This window comes from Hyla sarda, chromosome 11, assembly GCF_029499605.1.
Source record: "Hyla sarda isolate aHylSar1 chromosome 11, aHylSar1.hap1, whole genome shotgun sequence".
Classification (NCBI taxonomy): domain Eukaryota; kingdom Metazoa; phylum Chordata; class Amphibia; order Anura; family Hylidae; genus Hyla; species Hyla sarda.
In genome coordinates this window covers 99,127,098-99,149,064 of record NC_079199.1, presented here as the reverse complement: position 1 = coordinate 99,149,064, position 21,967 = coordinate 99,127,098, and the positions used below count along the sequence as shown (strand labels likewise).

At 39.0% G+C, this 21,967-nt stretch overlaps 1 protein-coding gene across 1 annotated transcript; it reads right to left on the bottom strand.

Moving 5' to 3' along the window:
- Positions 1-883: 883 nt before the first annotated feature.
- LOC130294976 (fibrinogen-like protein 1) lies at positions 884-7,173 on the bottom strand. Its single transcript, XM_056545134.1, has 6 exons — positions 7,117-7,173; positions 6,652-6,673; positions 3,163-3,254; positions 2,071-2,191; positions 1,324-1,509; positions 884-1,185 (listed from the first exon to the last, which is right to left on the bottom strand). The coding sequence occupies exons 1-6, from the start codon at positions 7,171-7,173 to the stop codon at positions 884-886; spliced, it is 780 nt and encodes a 259-aa protein (XP_056401109.1).
- Between the last annotated feature and the right edge of the window lie 14,794 nt (positions 7,174-21,967).

Genomic DNA, 21,967 nt, shown 5'->3' with positions numbered 1-21,967 from the left:
ATAGGAGCAGTATTATAGTAGATATATTCTTGTATATAGGAGGCAGTATTATAGTAGTTATATTGGTGTGTGGCACATTAGCTGGATAAAACTCCTCTGTGAGCGATACTAGTTGCATTTTTCTCCTCCACGTCCTCCACCTGTTCCGGACTTTGACCCCCGGCTGAATAAAAATCTCCCCGTTTGCAGCACATTTAAAGTGGGTGAGAGTGCGTTTTTTTCCTTCTACACTTGCACTTATAGTAGTTATATTCTGGTATATAGGGAGCAGTATTATAGTTGTTATATTTTGTATATAAGAGGAAGTATTACAGTAGGTATTTTTGTATAAGTTATTTTCTTGTGCAGGGGAGCAGTATTACATTAGTTATATTCTTGTACATAGGAAATATGTACAAATGCGACATGGCCCCCAAAAACAATTCCAGCCAAATTCTCTCCTACAAAAGCCAAACGTTGCTGCTTTCCTTCTAAGCCCTGCAATGCACCCCTAGAGCAATTTATGTCCACATGTAGAGTACTTTCATATTGGGATACACATTTTGATGAACTTTTTCTACTTTTACCTCTTGTAGAAAATGAAAATGGGGCTACAACAACATGTTAGTTTAAAAATTGGAGGTTTTTTACTTTTCTACTCCGCTTGTATAATTTTTTGCTTAAACTTTTTTACTGAATAAAAGACATAGACAAGGTACATTGCTATAATGCAGTAAGATTTTATTTAATAGATACAAACATTTACAAATAAAAGATTATTTTCCTCACTAGATATATATATATATATATATATATATATATATATATATATATATATATTAACATTTACAACGAAAAGATTATAAATTATGGCCAAAGATGTAATTAAATACAGTAGCATCCACTAATGAGTAATCAGATACATTTTACTGAATTTCAAGGACTCTCTCACTTTCCACGTTGGCCACAACACTGATGAGGTAAAACCTATACATCTTGGTGGTTTGCGCCAAATTCCATTCAGATTTGTTGATCCACAGGCGTTAAACCACCAACCTGACTGAACTATTTCACTGCAGCTGCTGAACATCATGTCCCCTACTAGACATGACCCATCACAGTTGTCGGTGGGATGATCCCAAGTGCTAAAGGAGCTGTCATGTTGGTTGGTGGCTTCAACTGCTGGATCCCCAAGGAAGGCATCTCCTACAAGTGAAAAGATATAGTTCATGTTTAGAATGCACTGTAGATATATTTTTATAATATATTTTACATTTTCCTTTACATTTGTTTCTTTAGTTAGTTTTTTTATTTTTTATATGTCTGTCCTCTCTATCCACTCACCTGCGGTACCGGAGTATTTTCCTGCTGATAATTTATAGGAACTGTCTTCATTCCCTACATTAAAGGGGTTGTATTCGGCATAGGCTTCTTCACCATTGAAGCTCCCGATACTGATGTGCAGCTTGGCAGGTCTGGCTGTTTGTTGTGTCAGGGCAAAAATGTATTCGAGTCCAAGCCAGTGTTCACCTATAACAAAAAATGAGTCAATAATATAGAAGAAACAAACTAAACAGGGTAGTGATACAATAATTGGAGAGAAGAACATCTCCAAGTTGTCTCTATCTCTAGTGAAGGTATGTACGAAGGTTGTGCTATCACTCGCTGACAGATGGGGACCTATCATAAGGCCACAAGAGTCAAAATCCTTTGAGTAGGTCATTAAGTCATTTGGTCAGTATTTTGCATCAGTACTTGTAAGCTAATAAAAGGACTTATAAGTACAAAGAGAAAAACAGCCATGAAAGATTTGCATCTCTTCCATGTTTTGGACCCACTCCTTATTTTGACTCTGGTGAAAAATACTGACCCAAACCAGTATTCATGTTGTCAACAAATCATTTTCATCATTATTTCAGTCAACAACTATTTCAGTGACTAAAACTAAACAAAGTTATGACGACCTAAAACTATAGCTAAAATGTATTGACATTTTAGTCAACGGAACGAAAACTAGACTAAACTGTTAGGTAGAGAAAATTTGAGAAGAGATCCCATCATCAGGATTCATCAGGATTTCTTCACGTTTACCTTGAAGTTTGCCAAATCCATTTTTATACTCGTCCCATGTTCTGTCAAAGTCTAATGTGTCCGATCCGTCGTGTCTCTGTATAAGAGTCCAGCCTCCGTATTTAGACATCTCACAGAATACCTTGAATTTGAGAAAATATTCTTAATTGTGAATTATATTTTCTTGTTGTCCGTGTCAATATGGGCTAGGATTTTTCAAAAGTAGTAAAAAAAAGAACAAACTACACATAATTTGATATCAGTGTAATCCTATTGACTCCTACATAATCTGTGCCACCATACCCATAACCATCTGTACCACTGTCCTGTAATGAAAGAAAAATGTCCAGCCCTGTGAGGATATAGTCCAAAGTATCAAAAATATTTACTTAAAGCATAGGATACAAAAAGTGAAATGATAATAAAAACGAATGACGCGTTTCGGACCTAAAGTCCTTAATCATAGTCATGACTGTAATCAAGGACTTTTGGTCCATAATGTGTCAGTCATTTTTATGATCGATTCACTTGTTGTACCCTATGCTTTAAATAAATATTTTTGATACTTTGGACTATGTCCCCACTGATTTCCAGACATGCTCTAGCCATCCGTGCTCTGAGGTGGGGTTGTACACAATGTGGGAAATCTACCTTGTGTGCAATGTGCATACTGTCCTGTAATGATCTGTGAGACCATGCCCCAATTAATTGTTCCCTGAAATTTTTTTATTTTATTTAATTGTACCAAAAATATAAGTAGAGACAGCACTCCTTAATGTTTTTGGAATTCAACATCTTATTATTGAATGTTGCACACCAATAAATGTAGAAAATATTTGGAAGTGTGCAATAGCTAATCTATCAAGTTGTCCTAGGAGGCAGGCACCGGACATGATTTTTTTTTTTTAAACATTTTTACATATTTTACATCTTTTTATATTCCTGCCATCAATTGATTTTAAAATAGTTTTTTTTTTTGTCTGTTGAATACCCCTTTAAGCAAAATATGGTTGAGCTTTAAAGGGTTAAAGACGTTTTAAGAAAAATTATAAAAATGTAACATACGGTATGTGTATATACTTCAATTTTACCCTTTTTTGTTTGCTGTCTTACCGGAAAAGATAAATTAGTTGTTTTTGGTTGTATCCAGTAAATTCCACTGGTGGAAGCATTATTCTTGTCCCACATATCTGAGCAGTCAAATCCTACATTTAAAAAGAAATAATAGAATTCAATTAGAATATATAAAACAGGGACACATTATCCCCCTACACTAACTGTATGTGCATTTATTTATTTATCTATTTTAAGTGTGTGTGTTTGTGTTACTTATTTATTTTAATATATGTGTGTGTGTTTGTGTTACATATTATATATATATATATATATATATATATTATATATATATATAAAAAACTATAATGATCCAAAGGATGTAGGTCTCCCAACTCGTATAAATATATCAAAAATGAAAAAAATAGGGAACCTTTAAAATGTTAATATTTATTGTATCCATTAAAATATGAAAAAACTTTTTGGAAAAAATCACACCACGTGAAAAAACTAAGAATGTATTGCCACCGCCATATGTTGGTATCTTTCTTGGTGCTCACCTCTCCACATTAATTCATACAGATGAGAGCCCCAACATTGTATTCTTATATTCTTATATTAACGCCACAGTCTTTTGATCACTGTTCACACTTCTAGTAACGACACAGTCTTTTGATCACTGTTCACACTTGGTTTGTAGAACCAAGAGAAAATATTCATGCAAAATCCGCAATTTAAATCCATAAAACTGTTAGTAATTTACTGCATCCAGTGCCATATACTTTAGATCACTGTTCACACTTCTAGTAACGACACAGTCTTTTGATCACTATTCACACTTGGTTTGTAGAGCCAAGAACAAATATTCATGCAAATTCCGCAATTTGAATCCGTAAAGCTGTTAGTAATTTACTGCATCCAGTGCCATATGTTTGAAATGGATGATTTACTACATGCACTGTTCCTTTTGATGTTATGGGAACACGCTTCAGTGATTGTCCGTAATATTTATTATATATGAATGTCTGCGTTTTTACAGATATTTAGCACCAAGCTCAATCATCCACACACAACAAATTGGTACAGACACGTGAAATGTCTAATATAGATGTTGCACCAGACTATTAATCCATAAAAATCGCATCAATGTGAACAAGGTGAAGGCGTTTTATATAACTTTTTGTGCAAAAAACTTCCTTGTCCCATGGGTGTTTGTACAAAGTCCAATAGGCCCACTATCTGCATGTGTATCAGCGCCTTATTGAATATTGCACAGTTCCTCTTAAATAAACTTCACTTAATCCCAGATATATTTAAACCAGTATTTTTACATTTGCAAACGTGTTACTAGTTTAGTTATTTTTGTCAATAGACATGTTTAAGCTTCATATATTATTGCACTATCCCTTTAGAATACTAAGATGATTTCATTTCATATATTCACACACATGGTGGCAAATAGATAGAGGACGTGAGAAAAAAACCTGATGTCTTCTCCTTGTGTTCGTTCACACTGCTCCTCTGTAAGATTTCGGTTCAACGCGTTTCCTTCAGCCTTTAATTCATCAGGAACCGTACTTAGGCTTTGTTATTCCAGCATCTCCTTTCTTTTTGTTGTTTGTTTGTGGAGTGAGCTTGTGCATAACTCTGATGGCGGTCGCACACTGATTCAAATCTCCACTTGCTATTTATACAGGTGTGTAGCCCTCCCCTTCACCGCATCATCACTGGATCCTCCTATCATTCCACTACACGTCACTGTGTTCTTTTAGCAGAACGGAGGTATTAGATCCAGGTGCCTGGAAGGGGATTGTTAGATACATATCCAGGGGAAAAGGGTTTCCCGTTCCAGAAATCTATTGTCCGTACTTTACAATTGAATTATGTTTTTGGTCTATTGATGTTAAATAAGTTCGTATAAATACTTTAAGATGACTTTGGACTGGATAAATAGCAAGTGGAGATTTGAATCAGTGTGCGACCGCCATCAGAGTTATGCACAAGCTCACTCCACAAACAAACAACAAAAAGAAAGGAGATGCTGGAATAACAAAGCCTAAGTACGGTTCCTGATGAATTAAAGGCTGAAGGAAACGCGTTGAACCGAAATCTTACAGAGGAGCAGTGTGAACAAACACAAGGAGAAGACATCAGGTTTTTTTCTCACGTCCTCTATCTATTTGCCACCATGTGTGTGAATATATGAAATGAAATCATCTTAGTATTCTAAAGGGATAGTGCAATAATATATGAAGCTTAAACATGTCTATTAACAAAAATAATTAAACTAGTAACACGTTTGCAAATGTAAAAATACTGGTTTAAATATATCTGGGATTAAGTGAAGTTTATTTAAGAGGAACTGTGCAATATCCAATAAGGCGCTGATACACATGCAGATAGTGGACCTATTGGACTTTGTACAAACACCCATGGGACAAGGAAGCTTTTTGCACAAAAAGTTATATAAAACGCCTTCACCTTGTTCACATTGATGCGATTTTTATGGATTAATAGTCTGGTGCAACATCTATATTAGACATTTCACGTGTCTGTACCAATTTGTTGTGTGTGGATGATTGAGCTTGGTGCTAAATATCTGTAAAAACGCAGACATTCATATGTAATATTACGGACAATCACTGAAGCGTGTTCCCATAACATCAAAAGGAACAGTGCATGTAGTAAAACATCCATTTCAAACATATGGCACTGGATGCAGTAAATCACTAACAGCTTTACGGATTCAAATTGCGGAATTTGCATGAATATTTGTTCTTGGCTTTACAAACCAAGTGTGAACAGTGATCAAAAGACTGTGTAGTTACTAAAAGACTGTGTCGTTACTAGAAGTGTGAACAGTGATCTAAAGTATATGGCACTGGATGCAGTAAATTACTAACAGTTTTATGGATTTAAATTGCGGATTTTGCATGAATATTTTCTCTTGGCTCTAACCAAGTGTGAATAGTGATCAAAAAATTGTGGTGTTACTAGAAGTGTGAACAGTGATCTAAAGTATATGGCACTGGATGCAGTAAATTACTAACAGTTTTATGGATTCCAATTGCGAAATTTGCATGATTATTTTCTCTTGGCTCTAAAAACCAAGTGTGAATAGTGATCAAAAGACTGTGTCGTTACTAGAAGTGTGAACAGTGATCAAAAGACTGTGGCGTTAATATAAGAATATAAGAATATAAGAATACAATGTTGGGGCTCTCATCTGTATGAATTAATGTGGAGAGGTGAGCACCAAGAAAGATACCAACATATGGCGGTGGCCATACATTCTTAGTTTTTTCACGTGGTGTGATTTTTTCCAAAAAGTTTTTTCATATTTTAATGGATACAATAAATATTAACATTTTAAAGGTTCCCTATTTTTTTCATTTTTGATATATATATATATATATATATATATATATATATATATATATATATATAGAGAGAGAGAGACAGATAGATAGATAGATAGATAGATAGATAGATACTTTTACCATTTATTCACTTTCCCAAAAAATGTTATATTTGTAAATAGTGTCTTACCTTGAGCCACATCAGACTGGGCCTGAAATCACAAAGACAGAAGAGATTAGTTATCAAGGTTATTAACCTGATATAACTAAGATGATATAATAAAGAGAAATTGATATAAATATTGTATAGTTTTGAATCCACCCAATACCGGTGATTGGCCATACTGGTCATGTGATTATAATAAAGAATAGGGGAAGAATCGGGGCTGTAGTGTCAGGTAATGGATTGTTTCCTATTTTCTATTAAAACCCCTTTATCCACTTATTTGTAGATATCACTACAGATATAGAAGGTTAAAAAAAATATATAACATAATGAAAACAAGGGAAGAATCTTGTAAGGGAAGAAAATTTAAATAGCTAAATGTCTTAAGCTAACTACAGACACAATTTCAGTTTGTATCATTGGTCGTGTTATATATATATATATATATATATATATATATATATATAAATGGTATTTCCTAATATTTACCTGGGGGTAATAAAGGCCCAATAATAGGAGGCAAGTGAATAGGTTCATTGCTGTCATGGTTCTTTTCCTAGAGAGTAAATAAAATAAATAAAAAGAATAAAGAAGAATAATTAATAAAATTGAAGAAAAATATTTAAATGAGACATTTTGAGTGAGGTTTAAAATGCAGTCACATTGTAGGAAACACAATCCCCCTTCAGCACTTACTGTATATATCCAATGTCCAGATGGCGTACAGCTGAGCTGTGTACAATACACTACCCATCCCTGCCATCCCTTCTTATAGTCCTGTACCAGGGCGGAGACAGAAACCTGCAGATCAGGTGATGGAGATGATTTATTACCAGTCTTTGTTGTACAATGAAGGACATTAACATTCCAGTTTCTATCTTATCTTTATACTTTTAACCCCTTAATAAGGACTGAGCACTTTTTTGCAATTCTGAACATTGTTACTTTATGCATTAATAACTCTGGGATGCTTTTACCAATTACTCTGATGCCGAGAATGTTTTTTCATGACATATTCTACTTTAACACAGTGGTAAATTTTTGTCGTTACTTGCATCCTTTCTTGGTGAAAAATCCCAAAATTTTGAAAATGTAGCATTTTTCTAACTTTGAAACTTTAGAAAATTTTGCATTTTTCTAACTTTGAAACTCTCTGCTTGTAAGGAAAATGGATATTCCAAATAAATTATGTATTGATTCACATATACAATATGTCTACTTTATATCTGCATCATAAAGTTGACATGTTTTTACTTTTGGAAGACATCAGAGGGCTTCAAAGTTCAGCAGCAATTTTCCAATTTTTCACAAAATTTTCAAAATCTGAATTTTTCAGGGACCAGTTCAGTTTTGAAGTGGATTTGAAGGGCCTTCATATTAAAAATACCCCATAAATGACCCCATTATAAAAACTGCACCCCCCCCAAGTATTCAAAATGACATTCAGAAAGTGTGTTAACCCTTTAGGTATTTCACAGGAATAGCAGCAAGGTAAAGGAGAAAATTCAAAATCTTCATTTTTTACACTCGCATGTTCTTGTAGACCCAGTTTTTGAAATTTTACAAGGGGTAAAAGGAGAAAATGTCCCCCAAAATTTGTAACCCAATTTCTCTCGAGTAATGAAATACCTGATATGTGTATGTAAAGTGCTCTGTGGGTGAATTAGAGGCCTCAGAAGGGAAGGAGCGACAATGGGATTTTGGAGAGTGAGTTTTTCTGAAATGGCTTTTTGGAGGCATGTCCCAATAGGAAGCCTCTATGGTGCCAGAACAGCAAAAAAAACAACATGGCATACCATTTTGGAAACTACACCCCTCAAGTAACGTAACAAGAGGTTCGCTGAGCCTTAACACCCCACAGGTGTTTGACGACTTTTCGTTAAAGTTGGATGTGTAAATGAATTCATTTATTTTTTCACTAAAATGCTGGTTTTTCCCCAACTTTTACATTTTTACAAGGGGTTATAGGAGAGAATGCCCCCCAAAACTTGTAACCCCATCTCTTCTGAGTATGAAGATACCCCATGTGTGGACATCAATTGCTCTGCAGGCGAACTACAATGCTCAGAAGAGAAGAAGTCCCATTTGGCTTTTGGAAAGCAAATTTTGCTGAAATGGTTTTTGGGGGGCATGTCACATTTAGGAAGCCCCTATGGTGCCAGAACAGCAAATTAAAACCACATGGCATACTATTTTGGAAACTGCACCCCTCAAGGAACATAACAAGGGATACAGTGAGCCTTAACACCCAACAGGTGCTCCACTAAAGTTGGACGTGAAAATGAAAAATTTGATTTTTTTCACTAAAATGCTGGTTTTACCTCAAATTTTTCATTTTCACAAGGGGTAATTGGAGAAAAAAACCACCAAAATTTGTAACCCCATTTCTTCTGAGTATGGAAATACCCCATATATGGATGTAAAGTGTTCTGCGGGCAAACTACAATGCTCAGAAGAGAAGGAGCGCCATTGAGCTTTCGGTGAGAGAATTTGGTTGGAATAGAAGTGGGAGGCCATATGCGTTTACAAAGCCCCCCGTGGTACCAGAACAGTGGACCCCCCCACATGTGACCCTATTTTGGAAACTAAACCCCTCACAGAATTGAATAAGGGGTGCAGTGAGCATTTACACCCCACTGGCGTTTGACAGACCTTTGGAACAGTGGGCTGTGCAAATGAAAAATAATATATTTCATTTTCACGGACAACTGTTCCAAAAATCTTTCAGACACCTGTGGGGTGTAAATGCTCACTGTACTCCTTATTACAATACGTGAGGGGTGTAGTTTCCAAAATGGGGTCACATGTGGGGGGGGGGGGGGTCCACTGTTCTGGCACTATGGGGGCTTTGTAAACACACATGGCCTTCAATTTCGGACACATTCTCTCTCCAGAAGCCCAATGGCGCTCCTTCTCTTCTGAGCATTGTAGTTCGCCCGCAGAGCACTTTACATCCACATATGGGGTATGTTCTTACTCAGAAGAAATTGGGCTACACATTTTGTGGAGCTTTTTTCCAATTCTTCTTTGGGGTGTTAAGGCTCACTATACCCCTTGTTACATTCCGTGAAGGGTGTAGTTTCCAAAATGGGGTCACATGTGGGTATTTATTGTTTTGCGTTTATGTCAGAACCGCTGTAAAATCAGCCACCCCTGTGCAAATCACCAATTTAGACCTCAAATGTACATGGCACGCTCTCACTCCTGAGCCTTGTTGTGCGCCCGCAGAGCATTTTACGCCCACATATGGGGTAGTTCTGTATTCAGGAGAAATTGCATTACAAATTTTGGGGGTCTTTTTTCCTTTTACCGCTTGTGAAAATTAAATGTATGAGGCAACACCAGCATGTTAGTGTAAAAATATATTATAACACGCAATTTCTCCCGAGTACGGAGATACCCCATGTGTGGCCCTACACTGTTTCCTGGAAATACAACAGGGCTCCGAAGTGAGAGAGCTCCATGAGCATTTGAGGACTAAATTGAGGATTTGAATCAGCCACAAAAATACCCTACAGCAGTGTTTTCCAAACAGGGTGTCTCCAGCTGTTGCAAAACTCCCAGCATGCCTTGACAGTCAGTGGCTGTCCGGCAATACTGTTAGTTATTGTTTTTCAACAGCTGGAAGCTCCGTTTTGAAAACACTGCCGGACAATAAGTTTTTTTTTTATTGGGGTAGGACTGTGTAGGGGGTATGTGTATATGTAGTGTTTGAACCTTTATTATGTGTAAGTGTAGTGTAGTGTAGTGTTTTTAGGGTACATTCACACGGGCGGAGGTTTACAATGAGTTTCTCGCTGGGAGTTTGAGCTGCGGCGGAAAATTTGCTGCATCTCAAACTTGCAGAACTCGCTGTAAACCCACCTGTGTGAATGTACCCTGTACATTCACATGGGGGGGGGGGAGGTTGAACCTCCAGCTGTTGCAAAACTACAACTCCCAGCATGCACTGACAGACCATACATGCTGGGAGTTGTAGTTATGCAACAGCTGGAGGCACATTGGTTGCAAAACACAGAGTTTGTCAGTGTTTCGCAACCAGTGTGCCTTCAGCTGGTGCCTACAGTCCCTCAGTGCATGCTGGGAGTTGTATTTTTGCAACAGCCTGAGGTGCACTGAGTTAGGTAACAAACTCGGTTTCACAACCAATGTATCTCCAGCTGTTGCAAAACTGCAACAATCAGCATGCATTGACAGTCGAAGGGCATACTGGGAGTTGTGGTTTTGCCACAGCTGGAGGCACTCTGCTACAACTCCCAGCATGCCCTTTAGTAGTCTGTGAATACTGGGAGTTGTAGTTATTTTTCATAGAAAAAAAAGTGCCTCCAGCTGTTGCATAACTACAACCCCCAGCATGCACAGACTACCAAAGGGCATGCTGGGAGTTGTAGTTGGAACTCCAGCTGTTGCAAAACTACAACTCCCAGCATGCCCTTTGGCTGTGCATGCTACGAGTTGTTGCTAAGCAACAGCCGGAGGTGAACAGGCCTCACCTCCTGCTGTATCCTGCCGCCGGGACCACCACTGATCCTGCTGCTCCTGTCGCTGCCACCGATCCCAAAGGGACCCCCGCCGGACCAGGGCAAGGTATGGGACCCACGACGGCGCCGATCTCCGCCGTCCTGATCGTCGCCCAGCAGGGTCCTGATTGATCGGTCCTTCCGACCGATCAATCACGTGATCGTGAGGCGGCACCCATGCCACCACACTCATGCTGGCTAAGGTTTTTTTTTCGGAGTCACTGGGTTACCAGAGACCCCATTGACCCGGAAAAGCCGCAAATCCTTGGTCTGAATTGACCGACGATTTGTGGCAATCGCCCACATGGGGGGGGGGGGGGTCTCCCCAGGGGTTTGCACGGGGTGTCTGCTGTTAGATATGACTGTGTGCCCCAATGACCTATGCCACTATACCTCAATGACCTATGCCACTATGTCCTGATAATCTGTGACAACATGCCCCAATCATATGTGCCACCATGCCCCAATGATATGTGCCACCATGCCCCAATGAATTGTTTTACCATGCACCAAAAATCTGTGCCACCATGCCCCAATAACCTGTGCCACATGCCTCAATGAATTGTTTCATAATACTCCAATCGTTTGTGACACCATGTCCCAATGAATGGTGCCACTATGCCTTAATAAACTGATCCACAATGTTCTGTGCCATCATGCCCCAATAACCTGTGCACCATCCCCCAATGACCTGTGCCACCATGCCCCAATTACCTGTGCCACCATCCCCCAATGACCTGTGCCACCATGCCCCAATGACCTGTGCCACCATCCCCCAATGACCTGTGCCACCATGCCCCAATGACCTGTGCTACCATCCCCCAATGAACTGTGCCACCATGCCCCAATGACCTGTGCTACCATGCCCCAATGACCTATGCCACCATGCCCCAATGACCTGTGCTACCATCCCCCAATGACCTGTGCCACCATGCCCCAATGACCTGTGCTACCATGCCCCAATGACTTGTGCCACCAGGCCCCAATGACCTGTGCCACCATGCCCCAATGACCTGTGCTACCATGCCCCAATGACTTGTGCCACCAGGCCCCAATGACTTGTGCCACCAGGCCCCAATGACTTGTGCCACCAGGCCCCAATGACCTGTGCCACCATGCCCCAATGAATTGTGTCATTGTGCCTCCTAACCCCTAAGAATTGTTTTTCAATCTGTGGCTCTCCAGATGTTTGAAAAGCTACAGGTGAAACTTGAAAAATTTAAATATAGTGTAAAGTTCATTTATTTCAGTAATGCAACTTAAAAGGTGAAACTAATATATACTCACCTGTCCCGGTTCCCCCACTGCAGGTCTGATTGCTGTGGATACAGGCTGTTGTGACCTCTATGGCTTCACCACTGGTTTCTGCTCATTTTCAAAATGATTATTATATTATACATTATATCCTAATAAGGTGTAATTATTTTCTATATTATAAATCAATCGAAATGTATATAAATATAAAGGAAGTTACGCGACATTTATAGTCTCTACTGTATACTGTGATCAGAGGGATTTTAACAAATACAAATGTTAGGAAAAATTTCGGTGAAAATAATTCTCATTTTAATGTTAATTAAAAAAATAAATATCCATGAAAATCTACAAACAAATGTAGCATTTAACGACTATTATCCCCCTGTACAGGACCTATAACTACGTAATGGGGATTCTTTTTATTCATAGTTATTCCCCACAAAAAAAATTATAAGTTAAAAACAATTTGAAAAATAGTAAACAGTCTTAACTAAAATTGTGCTGGAAAAAGATGTGCCAAGTTAATTTTAAGGCAGCCTCATCATAAATTTGGTGCGTCTTTCTTAGGGTGGGTTTACATATTTCAGTCATCCGGCACAGTTTCCCTTCGGATTGCATTGGAGGGAAACTGATGCAAGAACTGATCCCATTCATTTGAATGGGACAGTTCACAATCATCCAGTGTCCTAATTTTGACGCCAGATGGTTGGATATCCCGGAGAGCACCGTACAGGGGAACACAGCTTGCTGTGTTCTCCTGTCCACCATCCAGAAACAATGGATGCCAGATGGCATACAACTGATGACAACTTGTGATCAGTTGTGGCATCAGTTGTGTCTAGATTTAGGCTGAGTTCACCTATGCCGGATGCCAGACATATGTGAACCAAGCCTTACTTCCCATGCACCAGACTTTGAAATTTCTTTCCGACATAAATTCTGGTGTAAATTCTATTAAATCCACCAGGCTGCTTGTAACCATGCACCTTCCACTAAGCTGCATAAAAGGGGTGAAAAGACTGACACCTGATGCCCATATCAGGAACTGTCCAGATACTGTTCTGGACAATTCTTGACACGGACAGAAGTGTCAGCAGAGAGCACTGTGGACAAGACAAAAAAGAAAATTCAAAAAGAAAATAATTTCCTCTGTAGCATACAGCCGCTAAAAAGTACTGGAAGGGTTAAGATTTTTTAAAAGTGCTTTACAAATCTATTTAACTTTCTGGCACCAGTTGATTAAAAAAAAAAAATTCCACCAGAGTACCCCTTTAAATTTGCGCTTAAAATGTGACTTACTGTACACACCTATTTGCAGCGTTTCTGTCCCAGAAAACTGGCCTACAGGGAGAATACTTTTTTTTTTTTTAACCAATATTTTATTTATATACGTTAAAGAATTTACCTAGCAGAATAAATAGTGTAGGGTTTGTTCTCATAATGTGATACCAGTTGTGTACTTTAAAATTAATTTTCTGTAGCAAAGCATTTTTTAATGTCAATCATTTTCATTTTTAGCTTTTTTTATACATTAATGTGCTCCACGAAAATCTACAGTATAGTGGTTGTTTGTGCGCACAATATATACAAAGCATTGCCAAGTAAAAAAGTTACATGTCAAAGTGATAGTTACTCTTAAGTGCTTAAAAAATACTAAATGATTAATGGTACTTGAAAGTGTTTTATAGATTTACAATATATCTAAATTTAAAAAAAAAACTAAATGAAAAACATTTAAAATTACATCTACAAAAAAACTCATAAATTTAAAATTATTTTTTTTTCCAATTTAACCTCTTAAGGACTTAGGGCGTACCTGTACGCTCTAAGCCCGGTCCCGGTGTGAAAAACGGGGTCATGCCATGACCCCGCATCACACCGGGTCGGTCCCTGCAAAGCTATGGCTTTGCAGGGATCAGCATAGGAGATCAGAGTGTGCAGTGTTATAGGTCCCTATGGGATCTATACCACTGCAAAAAAAAGTGAAAAAAAAATTAACAAAGGTGATTTAACCCCTTCCCTATTAAAAGTTTGAATCACCCCCCTTTTCCCTTAAAAAATTGTGTAAATAAAAATAAACATATGTGGTATTGCCGCGTGCGAAAATGTCCGAACTATAAAAATATATCGTTAATTAAATTACACAGTCAATGGAGTGCGCGCAAAAAAATTCCAAAACAAAGTCCAAAATATTGTATTTTTGGTCACTTTTTATATCATGAAAAAATGAATAAAAAGCGATCAAAAAGTCCGATCAATACAAAAATGGTACCGATAAAAGCTTCAGAACACAGCGCAAAAAATGAGCCCTTATACCGCCCTGTATGCAGAAAAATAAAAAAGTTATAGGGGTCAGAAGATGAGAATTTTTAACATATAAATTTTCCTGCATGTAGTCATGATTTTTTTTCCGAAGTCCGACAATTTCCAACCTATATAAGTAGGGGATCATTTTAACCGTATGGACCTAAAGAATAAAGATAAGTATTTTACCGAAAAATTTACTGCGTAGAAACGGAAGCCCCCAAAAGTTACAAAAAGAAATTTTTTCTTCAATTTTGTCGCACAATGATTTTTTTTCCATTTCGCCGTGTAAAATGACACTGCAAAGTAGAATTGGTGGCGCAAAAAATAAGACATCATATGGATTTTTAGGTGCAAAATTGAAAGCGTTATGATTTTTAGAAGGTGATGAGGAAAAAATGAAAATGCAAAAACGTAAAAACACTGTGTCCTTAAGAGGTTAATTCAGAGCAACACTTACATTTAATTTTTAAGTTTTTTGTTTGTTTTATAAATAGAAAAATGATATTGTAAGTACAGTGTACATATAAATTAATATATATATACACCTATATTTATATATATATATATATGTATATATGTATATATGTATAAACATATATACCGTATATAACTTTTTTCAAATTATTAAAAATTCTTTTTGATTATTTATTTATGAAGTTTGCCTGTTTATTTACTCTGATTTACGATTTACTTTGAGTTACTATTTACTATGGTTTCCACAACAAGAACAACTAGCGTTCTTCATTGTTTCGCTCTTGTGTTTCCCATGATAACTTCCCGTCTGGTTGTGTATTTGTCCGGAGCCACAAACCCCTACAGCAAAAGAACAATAGTTACATGCTGAACCTTTTGCATACGACTTGTACCATAAAATGATCCCAAAGCCAGACAAGACTAAAATTAACAAAAAAAAACTCACAGTAGACCGGAAAAGCGACTATGTGCCACATTGCATGTACAGCTCAAACTTTCCTTCGACTAAAACTGGATTGGCAACTTTTGCGAATTTAGAATAGAACCTTCATTATCAATTCACATTAAAGGAGTCCTCCCAACTTGGATATGTATGGCACACCCACAGGATGCCACATGAACGTCTAAAAAGTGCAAGTCCAAGCATTGGGATTAATGTGGAGAACATCAGATACATTGGTACAGTTTAATAATGGACCTTATCAAACAGTTACCCTCTAAACCTAGACTGACCTTCAGAAGAGGACCTGCTATAAAAAGTCTCATTGCACCAGTTAAAGGGGTACTCCGGCGCTAAGACATCTTATCCCCTATCCAAACGATAGGAGATAAGATGCCTGATCGTGGGGGTCCCTGTGATCTTGCACCCAGCCCCACGTTATAATCAGTCTGCCACTGGGGACCCCCGTGATCGCCTGTTCACATGTTTACTGGCGATCACAAGGGCCGGAGCATTGTGACGTCACAGCCCCGCCCCGTGTGACGTCATGCTACGCCCCCTCAATGCAAGCCTATGGGAGGGGGCGTGACAGCTCCCATAGGCTTGCATTGAGGGGGCGGAGCGTGACGTCACACGGGGGCGAGGCCATGACATCACAATGCTCCATAGTGCTGCATGCAAGATCACGGGGGTCCCCAGCGGCGGGACCCCCGCGATCAGGCATCTTATCCCCTATCCTTTGGATAGGGGATAAGATGTCTTAGCGCCGCAGTACCCCTTTAATAAAAATTCAAACAGAGAAAAGGGCCCAGCTATAGGTGTGAACAACAGTATAAATGTCATGTCTAGAAAATTCTGCCAATCTAACATTACTAAGGAGTTCTTGGTGATTAAAGGAGAAGTATTGTTGACAAAAACTTATCCCCCATCCTCAGGATAGAGGATACGTTTTAGACTACGGGGGTCCAAGCACTGGGGCCTCCCGCGATCTCCTGTATGGAGCCCCAACTCTCTTCCACATCAGCGCGTCACGACCCTGCCTGAAGCGGAGGATGCCACGCCCTCTTCATATAGCTCTATGGGAGAGCCATTCGGCAATTTTCAGCTCTCCCATAGAGCTATATAGAGAGGGCGTGGTGGCCTCCGCTTCGGGCGGGAGTCATGACGCGCCACTGTGGAGGAGAGCCAGGGAGATCACGGGGGCCCCCAGTGCTCGGACCCCCGCAATCTAAAACTTATCCCCTATCCTGAGGATATAAGTTTTTGTCCATGATACTACCTCTTTAACCCCTTAAGGACGAAGGTCAAAAATTATTTTTACTTTTTTTTTGTTTTAGTTTTTTTGCATGTACCTAGTGGGATAAATGATTTAGAGTATGTTCTGGTAACGGGGATACCAATTGTCGCCTTTTTTTTTTTTTTTTAAATTATTTTCTATAAAAAAAATATTTTGTATGTGAAAAACATGGTTTTGCGATTTTTTTGTTTTATTTTTATTTTTTCTCATTCAAAATTATTATTATTTGTTTTGTCTTACTAGGGGTCCAGGCAATGATTTGATGGCTTAGGCTATACTGTGTTTTGTGTCTGCATTTTTTAAACATTATTGTGCTCTATGAAAATCCAGGGTAAAGTGGTTGCTTGCATAAAAAAAAAAAAAGTGGCCACGTCAATAAAGTTACATATGAAAGTGATAGTGAAAGTTACTCTTTGAATCAGCAAACAATAAAACATCACTAAATGCTTAATGGTATCTGTAAGTCTTATATTGATTTACAATAGATCTACAATTTTAAAAATGTATCTCTAAATGAAAAACATTTAAGATGAAATCTAGAAGAAATAAACATAGATTTAATAGAATTTTTTGCTCCGTTCAATTCACGGCAACATTTACATTTAATTTTTAAGGTTTTTTGTTTTAAAAAAATCGAAAAATGGTATTGTAAGAATAGTGACATGCTGATGCTGCATACGACGTGTGCCATAAAATGATCCCAAAGTCAGACAAGACTAAAATGAACACACTACACACAGTAGACCGGAAAAGCGACTATGTGTCATATTGCATGTACAGCTCAAACTTTCCTTCACCTGAATCTGGATTGGCAACTTTTGCTTATTTAGAATAGATCCTTTATTATTAAGTCACATTAAAGGAGTCCTCCCAACTTGGATATGTACAGAACATCCACAGGATGTCACAGGAACGTCTGAAAGGTGCAAGTCCAAGCATTGGGATTGATGGGGAGAACAGAAGATACATTGGTACATTTTACAAATGGACCTTGAAGGGGTACTCCTTGAAGGGGTATCCCCTATCAAAGGATACAGCATAATATGTCTGATCGTGACGGGACCCGCATGATCTCATTCTAAACAAACGCCGGGTTCCTGCAGCAGTGGTCGTGACATCACGACCACACCCCCTTGTGACATCACGCCCCATCCATTCATGTCTAAGGGAGGAGGCGTGTTGACCGACACGTCCCCTCCCATAGACATGAATTGAGGGGGCATGACAGCACAAAGGGTGTGGCCGTAACATCATGATCACGGCCTTTGGCTCCAAGCCCTCTGAACAAAATGTCCAGAACACTGGAGTAGAGGAGTAACCCTTTAACAAACAGTTACCATCAAAACCTAGACTGACCTTCAGAAGAGCACGAGCTATAAAAAGTCTCATTGTACCAGTAAATAAAAACTCAAACAGAGAAAAGGGCCCAAATATAAATGTCGACTACAGTATAAATGTCATGTCAAGAAAATTCTGCCAATCTAACATTACTAAGGAGTTCTTGTGATTAACCCCTTAAGGATGAAGGACATACAGGTACACCCTTGCGTCCTGATACCAAGGGAATACCTATATGCCCTGATCCCGTTACCGTAATTTGTAGCGTGCTCAGCTCATCATACCCGGTGGGTCCTGGTTGCTATAAGCAGCCAGTACCCACAGTTAATTCTGGACATCGCCAATTGGCAATTAAAGTTGATTGCAGTGACGAAATGCAGGATCTAACATTTGCTGGTAGCTCAGCAGAGCTGATTGGGACATCCGTGGCGAAATCGCGGGTCCCGATAAGCTAAATGGACAGTGGGAGGGCCCTCACCTGCCTCCTCGCTGTCCGATCGGTGCTCTGATGTCCCAGCCAGGCACTGCAGGCTAGAGCAGTAGAGCACCGATAACACTGATCAATGCTGAGCCACAGCCCAGCCCTGAACAGTGTATGCAATCACAAGACTGCATGTTATAGCCCCCATGGGGACTAACAAAAAAGTAAAAAGTGTAAAAAAAAAAAAAAAGGTTAAAAGTTAAAAAGGAATTAACCCCTTCCCTATTAAAAGTTTGACCCCCCCCCCCTATTCCCATTTTTTATTAAAATAATGTAATTAAAAATAAACAAAATCATATGTGGCACTGCCGCATGCCTAAATGTCCGAACTATTAAAATATAAGGCTAGTTAAACTGCATGGTCGATGACGTACATGTAAAAATAAATACTGTAAAGTCCAAAATTGCGCATTTTTGGTCACTTCATATACCAGAAAAAAGCTAATAAAAAGCGATCAAAAAGTCACATTAACATAAAAATGGTATTGATAAAAACTATAGATCACAGCGCAAAAAATTGAGCCCAAATGCATCCCCATATGCTGAAAAATAAAAAAGTTATAGGGGTCAGAAAATAATAATTTTAAACATACAAATTTTTGTGCTATACTACATAAATTGGGTATCCTTGTGACCGTATGGACCTACAAAATAAAGATAAGGTGTCATTTTTACCGAAAAGTGCACTGCGTAGAAACGGAAGCCCCCAAAAGTTACAAAATGGTGTTTTTTTTTTTAATTTCACTCCACAAATAATATGTTTTGGTTTTGCTGCAGATTTTGGTATAAAATACGGTAAGTATTGTTGTGATTACAAAATACAATTGGTGATGCAAAAAACAAGCCCTTCTATGGGTCTGTAGGTGCAAAATTTAATGCGTTATTATTTTTAGAAGGGGAGGAGGAGAAAATGAAAGTGCAAAACAGTCCTTAAAGGATAGGGTAGGGGATAAGGATAGGGGATAAGATGTCATGATCGCGGGGGGGGGGGTTCCACCACTGGGATCTCTCCTCCAGCACCCTGTGTCATCTGCTGCACAGAGCGAACTTCGCTCCCTGTCTGAAGATGGGCGATAAAGGGGCCAGAGGATCGTGACATCCCGGCCCCGCCCCTCGTGGTGTCACGCCCCCTCAATGCAAGTCTATGAGAGGGGGCATGGCGTCCGACACGCCCACTCCCATGGACTTGTATTGATGGGGTGTGACGTCACGAGTGGGTGGAGTTGTGACATGACGTAACTCTGGCCCCTGTATCGCCCATCATCACGCACGGACCAAAGTTCGCTCCGTGCAGCAAATGACATGGGGTGCTGCAAGAGAGATCACAGGGTTCCCAGCAGCGGGACACCCTTGACAAGACATATTATTCTCTACATTTTTTTATAGCACATAATATACAGTGCAGTACACATCTGTACTGCTCTTTATTATGTTTATGCCTATCCGAGTTACACTGACAGGAATAGCACAGCTAATCAGACTCTGCCTCAGGCAGGGTCTGATCGGCTTTTGTAGCCATGACAATGGAGGCTATTGTGAGACCTCCGGTTTCCATGGCTACCATCGGCACCCCCACCCCACAATCATTTTGTGGGACACCCATGAAGAGCAGAGGGAGCCCCCTCCTTCTTTCACCCTCTAGATGCTCCAGTCACATTGACTGCAGCATCTATGGCAACCACTCTGATTTCATACTTCCCATCGGGAGCCTTGATTGGTCTGCACTAAATAACCAATCACGGCTCCCGGCAGGAAATATGAACTAACTGGGGGCAATTGGGGTGCAGAGCTAGCTGTGGGGGGTCATACAGCCGATGCTGGTGACTGTCTATGACAGCTGATATCACCTTGAGATCCAGGTGTTTTGTAAGCCAGGTCTGGGCTGATGTAGATTTGCTGTATTTTGGAGGGGTTTGTGAGACATTCATACTTAATAAATCCCTTACTGCTGTAACTGACCTTTGCAAGATCGTTTGTAGCTTTTTGCTTACTGCCTATAGTCACAAAAAAGTGCTTTGGCGCACATGTAGCATTTCATGCGCCAAATATAAGCCAAAAAATGTCTCTAAAGACAATGATAAATGTCCCCCTTTTTGTACAAAAATGAGTATGCTTAAATTTGTCCTCTTCTGATCCCAATAACTTTTTTTTTCTAATTTTCTGCATACAGGTATATATGAGAGCTAATTTTTATCAGAACCATTTTTTTTAATACATTTTTTTATGGTATATGAAGTTGCCAAAAATATGCAATTCTGGTATTTTTTACATTTTCGTCATTGACCGTGTAATTTAATTAACGTTATATTTTAATAGTTGGACGGTTATGCACGCGGTGATATCACATATGTTAACTTTTTTGGCATAAATTGATTGGGAGGTGATTCAATATCTTATTAGGGAAGGGGTTAGTTTACATTTTTTTTAACCATTTTTTTTCACTATTTTTTTGTTCCCATAGGAGACAATTACATGCAATCTTTACATTACATATACTGTTCAATTCTGTAATTTAAACAAAATTGACAGAGATGATGAAACAGACTGTCTAGGACAGACATTTGCACAACACCAGAAAAGACCTTGAACGAGTCAACCAATCCACAAGGGACATATTATCGTCTGACAACCCCTGGACAACAGTGAGAACTACTACTACCACCAGGCACCTAGCTGCTGCCACCTGTACTGGTGCTGGTACTACCAGCAACATTCTTACTGGCAAAGGACATGGCAGGGGTGCTCTGTCTTCTAACTTGTCCAAAAATTCCTTTACCAGACTTTTTTTTTGTATTGTAAAAAATTTGGGGGTTATTTTAATCTTTTTGGGATATTTTCTCACCCACTAGTCAACTTTCACTCAACGCTTTTATCTTTGTTATTATGTTAATCCCAGGTAAATAATCTTGGTATAGCAGAAGGTGCCAGACTAGTGGGAGTTGTAGTAGCCAGTGTACAGCCGGAGGTGGCAAACTGGTGGGAGTTGTAGTAGCCAGTGTACAGTAAGAGATGGCGTACTGGTAGGAGTTATAAAATGGGTTTGTACATTTGGGGGGCTCTCCCTGGAGAGAACACCCACAAAGCTGTGTGTTCCCAAACAGGGAGCCTCCAACTGTTGTTAAACTACAACCGCCATGCTTTGGCTGTCTGGGAATGATGGGAGTTGTAGTTAAGCAACAATGAGCCTCCAGTTTAGCCAAAGGCTTGCTGTTGCTAAACTATTACTG